Below are 10,000 nucleotides of genomic sequence, written 5' to 3' on the forward strand. Positions count from 1 at the left end.
GTTTTGCTCAACTGAAAACATTTTCAAGTTGATGATCTCAGAATTGAATCAAAGTATTTCTATGTATGAAATTGGTAGGTGCCAATAAGTGTATGAAAAGAAACACCAGATATGAGGACGAAGGCTTTATTAGAACAATTTTTTGCTTGTTAAACCTCTATCAAGTTTTTTTTATAAAGCTATAACAAGCAAAACATAATACCAATAAAAATTCCGTCCTCAAATATATTGTTTCTTATGGTTTTCTGTCTGTGACACTCCGTGGGTTGCTTTCTAGATTGACCAAATGTCCATACAAGGAACCTAAGGTGTTTGTACCTCTTGCTACATTCATGACTAGAATCCTCACTCTAACGCAGAGGTCTTCTAGAATTCCTAACCTATGGTTGTCATAGACAGAATTAAGTATCTAAAGATAGAATACAACACCCGTTTACATGCGGCACTTTAACCATTTGGGAGGAGAATTTGTCCACGTTCGTGTTGAAGAATTAGTACAAGGTCCTCAGCCTTCATGTGGAAAGATAAATTTGTCGGTAGCCTTACTTTCCTTGAACGAGTTTTATATACAGTTGTGGTCTGAAGATAAATACGAAGATGCAGTTTCTCTCCCAGTAGACCTTGCATATCAAGAATCTTTTATTAAAAATTATTTTGAGGCGTTTCGCAATGCAGACTTCCGTCTCGTTTTGATTAGTTTATCACTTTTTGAAAAGAGACCATTTGCATAATTTTCTTTCACACAAATCATCATTAGATCAGCTGCAGACGCTGAAGTTCTCTGAACGAAGAATAGTCATGTAAAGAAATGTTTAAATACTCTGTTTATAAAATATTCATGACACTATTTTTGTAAATTGTAGACACTTTTTCTTTCGCATTTTAAACTCAAGCTTTATTTGCGTCATCAATGTAAAAGGTGTTCTATGGTTTTTCTTACTATTTCTATACTTTCGAAACGTTGTATTACACTACTATGCACTACAAAAATCTTATATTTCGACCCCTTTAGAAAGAAAGATCCACAAATCAAATAGATTGCGTCTGTACTTAAAAAGCTTATTCAAGTTCAATTCAACGTATATATATATATATATATATATATATATATATATATATATATATATATATATATATATACATGTATGTATGCATACCAATGCATATAAGGACCAACGATAGGTACTTGGAATTAGTTACATGCAAGGCCTGTCCAGAAAGTATCCAGCCATTATGAACACTGGCAGCCACTCAGAGAGGACCATAGATCACGTGTGTAAACAGCCACGCTCTCACTGGGACAGCTCATTTGCCTGGGAGACGTCGTTGAGAGAGCATGTGCAGTGTATGACTGTTGCACTGACACAGAACGAATAGTAGACCAGTGAAGAATCTACTCGTACATCAGTTTTTATTACAAAATGGAAAATTCGTCTGCGGAAACTATTTGAAGATTAAGAAAGATTTGTGGATTAGAAATCGCCAAGATCTCCATGCTTAAAAAAAGAACAGCAACAGGAAGGCCATGTGTTTTTTTTATATAAAAGAGTTATCTATTATGAATTCATTCCTCAAGGCCAAACAACAAAGGAGTACTATATCAACATCATTTCCTGAAGGATGCGGTAAGAAGAAAATGGATACGGCGGTTGTGGACATGCGGTGACTTCATTAGGACAATGAACCTGTCCATTCTTTACATCTTATGAAGGATTTATTATTTTTTTCTCAAGCCATGGCATCTCTGGTATCTCAATCGCCATGTAGTTCACATGCCTCATGTAACTTTTTTCCCAGAGCCAAAACTTCCGCTAAATAGGAAGACTGTGGATTAGATTAAGAATGCAGCTAGGCAGCTGATAAACATAAAAAGAAAAAAATGAAGGAGAGTAAGGCGCCTAAGTTTAATGACTTAAAAATGAAAGTGGCTGAATACTTTCCGGACAGGCCTGACGCGATTGCGTGATTGAATATAGTTTCAACAATATATACATATATATACATATATATATATATATATATATATATATATATATGTATATATATATAATCAACCGTTGATTCAATTCCATTAAGTTTCTAATAAAACCGACTCAAAAGAGAGCAAAATTAATCTTAGTATACTTTGAGTATGAAGTTCTTACATGTAGTTTGAAAAATAAATCTTAAGTAATCGTTCAACAGAAAAAATATCATATAAAAAAATAATTACCTGTATATTATTTTCAGGGAGTAGATCTACCCACCACGCATATACATATAAATATGTATATATACATATATATATATATAAATCTGTGTGTGTGTGTGTGTGTGTGTGTGTGTGTGTGTGTGTGTGTGTGTGTGTGTGTGTGTGCATTAAAACCACAAAGGGAAATAATAGAATTATGACCGAGCGCTTTTGTTTTTTAGACAGCCTCAGGGTTGTATATGAACCCTGAGTATGTCTAATAGACGAAAGCGCTTGGTCATATTATTATTTCCATTGTGGTTTTTCTGCATATATATAGATATATATATATATATATATATACTGTGCATATATATATATATATATGTATATATATACATATATATATACATATATATATATTTGTATATATATATACATATATATATATATATATATATATATATATATATATATATATATGTTGGTACATTGTGACAAGTTGATGAAGGTGGAAAAAGAAGTCACGGGTCTAGTTCCGAGTTACTGAGTTTATTCCTGACCGGTTTCGCTCTATGCTTCTTCAGAAGAAGCATAGAGCGAAACCGGTCAGGAATAAACTCAGTAACTCGGAACTAGACCCGTGACTTCTTTTTCCACCTTCATCATATATATATATATATATATATATATATATATATATATATATATATATATAGTGTATGTGTGTGTACGTGCGTGTGTGTGTACGCATGTCTATGCTTGTGTGCGTGTGTGCATATGTGAGTGAATCTGTGTATGTGTGTGTGTGTGTGTGTGTGTGTGTGTGTGAGGAAAGAGTGGGATAAGATTTTACTCGACGGTGGTAGATCTGCAACCAATTAATGCGTTTTTATCTGATAATGATATTATAATTTTCCCTTTAAATTCAATTTCCAATGAATCATTTTTGCTAACTACGTCGTATGCTATCAGTCGTGTGATATGAATTGGAGAAAATATACAAAATTGGCAATTTCTCGAATAACATTTTTGCTTTTTGCTTAGTCGTTGAAATTCTTTAATTTGAAAATTAAGAATTTATATCATGAGAATATATTTACTTTTGAAAAAAAAGGAAAAGAAAAAAGACGCTCATATATCTAGTCCAATGATTCCGTCAACCACATCTTGATCACCACATTCCACAACATGACGAGCACAACATGACACCATTCAGGACTTCTACACCCACTCGCGAACTTTCTTTAATTTCCCCATTGTCATTGTCCTTTGTCTTATATCTTTTCATTCCCCACCAGTTGGAGGAGTCCCGAGCCGAGATGCAGAAGAGAGACCAAGACATCTTGGCCATGTCTGCCAAGATGAAAACCCTTGAGGAACAGCATCAGGATTACCAGAGGCATATAATGGTTCTCAAGGAGTCCCTCTGTGCTAAAGAGGAGCACTATAACATGCTACAGGCTGATGTGAGTGTACAGCGTAGCACACAATCTACGGTATTTACAAAAAACGACTTTCATGTCTTCTGTCAATCCCCCCAAAACCCTCATTTAGAGAAGTGATGTGCCAGTGCTGTTGTCTTGTGGTAGTTTCCCTAGGGTAGTTTCGGTGTTTGTGGACGTTGCTATTCTTGTTGTTGTTAAGCATTGTCATGATGAGTCAGGTGGTGAGGTAGTTGATGATGAGAATAAGTCATTAAATATCTTTACCTTTTATATTCAGTTTTGCTTGTGGAAAGACATCTTTGGTGTTCGCGTTGCAATTAAATTTAGTACCTAATTATAAAGACCTTTACATGATTTCCCTGCATTTATGTCGTATATAACAACGCTACCATCAACATGTCAGCTTTTTGGTGATAAATGCCAAATGCATAGGAAATTGAATGTGGCTGTGAGATATAAAAGTGTGTTTATTTTCAAATTGTGTGGGTGTGTTCTTGAACATTTTGTATGCTTATTTGTGTTTTTGTGTGTTCAAATCTTTATTGAAGAAAGGTAAGGGTAATTGCATAGACAATGTATATATGCTTATACTTATGATTGGCTTATACTTATGAGTGGAGAGAGTGGACTAGTAAGTCAGAATGATAGTAATTGTGAGTATATTCACCTACAGATTTTTGTTTCGATTCAATGTAATCAGTATATACCTTAACCTTCTCTAACATGTAAAAGTGACCATGTGTGTTGGTATCATACTATAGATTATAGCAAAATGGTTCACCGACGTCAGACTTGTTGCTGTTCAGGTGATGGCACACTAGGCTAGCTTGCTATTTACTTTTGCTACTTCGTTTGAGTAGAAACGACTTCGGTTAAAATATGCTTGACTTCCGAAAGAACATCTCAAAAATGTGCTTGACATTCGTACTCTAGGATTAACTTCCCTCAGTTCGTCATTCAACCTCTCACTATATGACGAAAGAGTAATTTGACATTTCGAAATTTGAAAAATAAAAGATTTTGGAGTAATCTTCTCTCTGATACAATTTTTGTTAAATTGGATAGCCGCTGACGTTCAGACGCTCTGTGTAGCTGACCGCTCAAAATTGCGAAAGACTTTTTTTTCCTTGTTGTTCAATGTGAAACAGAAGTTTCCAATATTCATCTGAAGAAGAGGTAAGAGAACTCGAAATCTGCAGATACGGGAATCCAAATATTGGAAAATTCTGTTCCACATTGAACAATGAGAAAAAGTCTTCCGCCATTTTGAGTGATCAACTACACAGGTCGTCAGAACGTCAGCGATTATCCAGTTTAACAAAAAACAAAAGATCGTAACAGAAAACAGAAGTCGTTTCTACTTAAAGGAAATAGCAAAAGCAAGTACCGTGCTAGCGAGAAATGCCTAGTGCGCCGTCACATTACACGGATGATCCTCTATGTTTGTAAGATGTTTGTTATATACTAGTGTGAATGCTATGAAGTATGCCCTAGTTCTGAAGACACAAAAGACAAGGGAAGGATTATATTGTGAATGCTATGAAGTATGTCCTAGTTTTAAAGACACAAAAGACAAGGAAAGGACTATATTGTGAATGCTATGAAGTGTGTCCTAGTTTTAAAGACACAAAAGACAAGGGAAGGACTATATTGTGAATGCTATGAAGTATGTCCTAGTTTTAAAGACACATAAGACAAGGGAAGGACTATATTGTGAATGATATGAAGTATGTCCTACTTTTAAAGACACAAAAGACAAGGGAAGGACTATATTGTGAATGCTATGAAGTATGTCCTAGTTTTAAAGACGCAAAAGACAAGGGAAGGACTGTATTGTGAATGCTATGAAGTATGTCCTAGTTTTAAAGACACAAAAGACAAGGGAAGGACTATATTATGAATGCTATGAAGTATGTCCTAGTTAGACACAAAAGACTAGGAAAGGACTACGACAATATACTTGCGTTGACTGACACAGACGAAGAAGAAAAAACGATAAGGGGTAATGAGGTTTTCACAGTGGAAGAGGCACGAGACAAAATGAATACGGAGAAAGGAACGTGAAATATGTTGATGGAAAGAAGATGGTGAGAGTAACAGGAAGGTAAGGAGAGTGAGGTTTAAAGGGGTTATCACACTGGGCTATTTTACCTCCAACCTCCGATTCATCGGCGGTGCCGCCCACATCCAGAACCTTTTCCGCCGTCAAATCACTATGGCGAACTATTTTGTTTTCTTAACGAAAATACGTAGAATGTCATTTGTTATGCTGGAGGGAAATTATTTTCCTCCAGTATATCAGATTCGTTTCCAAAAGCTGCGGGTTGCTAATCTGCTCCAGCAGTTGAAGGAAAATTAGCCCAGTGTGATGACGCCTTAAGGGAGAGAGATGGGGAAAGGAGGAAAAGCGAGACAGTAGACTCTCAGAGGAGAAGTAGAAAGGAAAGAGAAAACGGAAGAAACGGAAGGAAATGAGAAGAAAAAGGAAAAGCAGTTGAAGTATCAGGAGAAAGAAACGAAGGAGAGAATGGAAAGAGAGAGAGAAAAGGAGAGGAAGAGATGGAGTGGAGTGTTTGGGGAAAGGCAAGTGAGCATTGTGGAGAAGAAGTTGGATTCATACTTGGGTGAGGAAAGAAGTGAAGGTTACTGGTGGAGTAGAGAGGGAAATGTGGGAAGATAAATCATCAGTTGGAAAGAAAAACGAAAACGAATGAAGGAAAGGACAATAGAGATAGAAGGGAAGAAAACGGGTGTTGGGAAAGTGGAGTAGATGAAGGAGGGTGGTTCTCAAGAGGACTTCGAACGAAGATGGCAAAGATATACGAAAAGAAAAGAAATATCTAATCACGGTGCTAATTTCTATGAGACTACGATAAAAAACGATCACCACTCTTCCAATGTTAGGACATAAAAAAAGGGTGTGGGTAGGTCACTTTTGATGAAGTGCTGGCGGTGAATCGCGTGATCGGTCACGGATGGAATGTAGAGTCGCTCTTCCATAATCGAACAAACGTCTTCATGTCAGCCGCAAAGCAATTAACGGTAACGACGTTCCACCTACGACATTTGCTACTTTTAGTCATTTTGTCAAATACAAAGGTAATACAAATATTTACGTACGTATCCTATCCGCATGTTCCGTGATGTGTGTGTAGTTGTAATATTATCTATTACTTGTGGCAAAACGGTTGAAACTAGCAAATACTTTGGGCATAAACTTGTGAACATTAATCGTTTTGTGGCTTCCATAAAGGTGGCGGCACATTAGGCATTTCTCGCTAGCATGCTACTTGCTTTTGTTATTTTGAGTAGAAACGACTCTGGTTACAATATTCTAGATTTCTGTAAGAACATCTCAACAATGTGTCTAACATTCGTATTTTAGGTTTAACTTTTCTTAGTTTATCATTCAGCTTCTCACTATATGGCACAAAATTAATTTGATATTTGAAAATTTGAAGAAAAAAAATATATATATATAACCGAAGCCGTTTCTACTCAAACGAAGTAGGAAATGCAAGTTGCATCCTAGCGTAGTGCGCCACCATCTTAAGGTCGCCGAAAATATTGCGGCGTTAGATCAGAACAGAAGCGAAACTTTTATAAAAGCAACCCTAACTGTGATCACTCTATAAGGATCTATAAACCTGGGCCAAGAAACATTCACTAAGAATCAATTCAAGTGTTTTGCTATTGGTTTAACGTGCCAAATGTCACCATATTCTTGTTTCTCGCAACATAGTGTAATTGACTAGGCCACAATGGAGATCTATGTATTTATTAGACCGCACAGGAATTAAATATGATATCCAAAATAGAAAATAGCACACTTGAAAGTGGAACTACTGATATATGAAAATGGTAAATGTAATCTTAGCCTTTACTAAAGATAGCCCAGTTTGTGATATTTGGTGCAACACGTACACATTGGCAACCGATTTATTAGAAATAGCTCGAGATATGAATGACATGTGGTATTTCAACTTAAACAACATAATGATAAACTTATTAGAATTTAGTCGAAAAAATAAATCTTCACATTGAATAGTGCAAACCGTTTTCTGAGCAATATTACAGATAGTTTTTGAATTATAGTGTGTAAACTAATTGACCAAGGTGTATTTTATGTTTAATTTAGTTCCTCTGTTTCTGTCAACGACATTTATACGACTGGCAGATTTTTCTACTGTTACTCGTACTCATTACTTGGGATTATACGATAGGAACCGCGACGATCTACTCACTCAAGATCGATCCCCGGGGTCCGCCGTGGCTTGGCGGTAACACGCGCGTCTGGTAACCGCATGGGAATTTCGGCGGCTGTTCGAACCGTGGCCTCGGCGCAGAGGTTAGGAAGGGCATCCACCCTAAGTAATGGCCCCCGAACTCTGCTCACCTCGAACCTGAGGTGATTTGGATGTCGCTGTGTGGTGCAACAGTTTCCCCCGGGTATCGTCACTAATGTGGCTGTAGCGTGGACACCGTCTTCTGCGTTCATGTATGAACTGTTCCGGACCCCCTGGAAGGTTGAGGTCCGAACGGGTATCAGCCCCGCAAACCACGCACACAAAAAAGACACCAATCCCCGCGGTTACTCCGAAAAAAATCTCCATAAAATATCCATTTCCGTTTCAAATACCTTTTGGCAGGATTAGTCGACCTGCCCCAGTGTTCCCTAGATTTGACATATCAGATTTAGAAAAAAGACGATTCTGAACATTCTGCTTCACCTTGAAAAAAAGGTGATGGGTAAACTAAAGCTTCATTTTACTCCAGTCCAGGTAAAAAAAAAAAAAAAAATCGAAAATTTACATCAATGGTTTAACAGACGAATTTCCGTAGAACGGTAACCTTTTATTAGGACTGGTAATATGTTAAGGGAATAACAAGCATCGAAGCTAGTTCATTAAGACCCACATCCATATCGTTATTAATTTTCAGTAATAAGCTAATAGTGTATATGTTTTACCACAGATATCGCAACCTGAAATGTCTTTAATGAAACGCACTGTACACTCATAAGTCCAGCATCACTTTTAGTAGCTTCGTATGTGGAAACAAGGTAGTCTATTCCAGTAGAATGTGCCCGTAGCAGGGATCGTCTGATACGATAAAATATACTTTTTGGGCAAGTAGGAAAGTTTCAATTGGTTTGCTCCCATTTGTGAAGAAGTGATGCCTGGTTTCATTTACTCCAGCTTCATCACATCTTTCACTGTACAAGAGAATGATGGGGATTTCAATCAACTGCATTTGCACAGGCAAGACTGAAGAGGTCAGGGTTATTAGTAAGAACCATTGTTTCGTCAGTGAGGTCCAGGCTACCCAGACAGTCTTCTTGCCACATGAATAGAGTTGTACTGTAGCCTGTCAGGCTCCAAAAAGTATTCGAAAACATGAAGTATATGTGGGTTATTAGTAAGAACCATTGTTTCGTCAGTGAGGTCCAGGCTACCCAGACAGTCTTCTTGCCACATGAATAGAGTTGTACTGTATCCTGTCAGGCTCCAAAAAGTATTCGAAAACATGAAGTATATGTGGGTAAAAAGAAAAAGCCTTTTAGGTTAGTTTTGTATATCTACCTGCTGATGAATAGGTATCCCTCTTTTTTGTTTTCTTCATGTTTGGAACTTTTGTGCTGCAACCACCAATTCTTGTTTATGGACCAATATTGTTTGGTTAGTGACCCCAAACCATTAAAGGTCAGTGCTCGAAATATCTCTATGTCTCTTGCTTCAAAAATGTTTTAGTCTGGAGCTCCACATGCTGAATGCTGTACAGAAGAGAATGATCAAAATGGTACAAGGACTTAGGAATTTATCCCACGAAGACAGTGCTTAGGCATCTCAAGTTACATTCTGTGGAAAGACGAAGAGTGTGGGGTGATCTAATAGAGGTACTCAAATGGGTCTAGGGGTTTAACAAGGGTGGTACAATTTCGCATGAATACATTCGGACTAAGACTCCTGTGTTTTCTACTCCCACTTACGTCAATAGGACCTTTCGCAGTCAGGCTCGTAGATTCCTATTAGCGCTAGAATTTTCAATTGTCTCGGATTTCACGAGGCAAAGGGATGACTTAGCTAATTTGGAAACCGATATTTAAAAAATAGATACGACATTGCTGCATAAATGTATTTAAAATTAAAAACATGACTCTTAATGTTATAATTTTTACTTACTGGTGTGTGATGAGGCTTTGTTAATTTAATCATAAGGTAAAACTAAAAATAGGTAATTATTTTTACTGAAGTAAGTATGAACAGTAAAAATAAGAGGATGTTGATTTCGGTTTGTGCATTTTATCTGAGTGTTGAAAAATAATGGATATCACTGTCACGTCCTGTATATGAAGATAATCAGTGAGATAAAAAATAACAGT

The 10,000-nt window shown here is 36.8% G+C and overlaps 1 protein-coding gene across 17 annotated transcripts in view; it reads left to right on the forward strand.

Moving 5' to 3' along the window:
• The window catches only part of brp (ELKS/RAB6-interacting/CAST family member bruchpilot), a 696,927-nt gene that overhangs the window by 554,122 nt on the left and 132,805 nt on the right, over positions 1–10,000 (forward strand). For 12 of the 17 annotated variants that reach the window (XM_076211499.1, XM_076211493.1, XM_076211481.1 and 9 more), the window contains one exon: positions 3,472–3,669. In XM_076211499.1, coding sequence (XP_076067614.1) covers positions 3,472–3,669 — 198 coding nt within the window. The remainder of the gene's footprint in view (positions 1–3,471; positions 3,670–10,000) is intronic. The other 5 variants (XM_076211484.1, XM_076211489.1, XM_076211491.1 and 2 more) reach the window with 1 other exon arrangement.

The sequence above is a fragment of the Oratosquilla oratoria genome, chromosome 28 (assembly GCF_046742065.1).
Source record: "Oratosquilla oratoria isolate Oo_2021 chromosome 28, ASM4674206v1, whole genome shotgun sequence".
NCBI classification, from domain to species: domain Eukaryota; kingdom Metazoa; phylum Arthropoda; class Malacostraca; order Stomatopoda; family Squillidae; genus Oratosquilla; species Oratosquilla oratoria.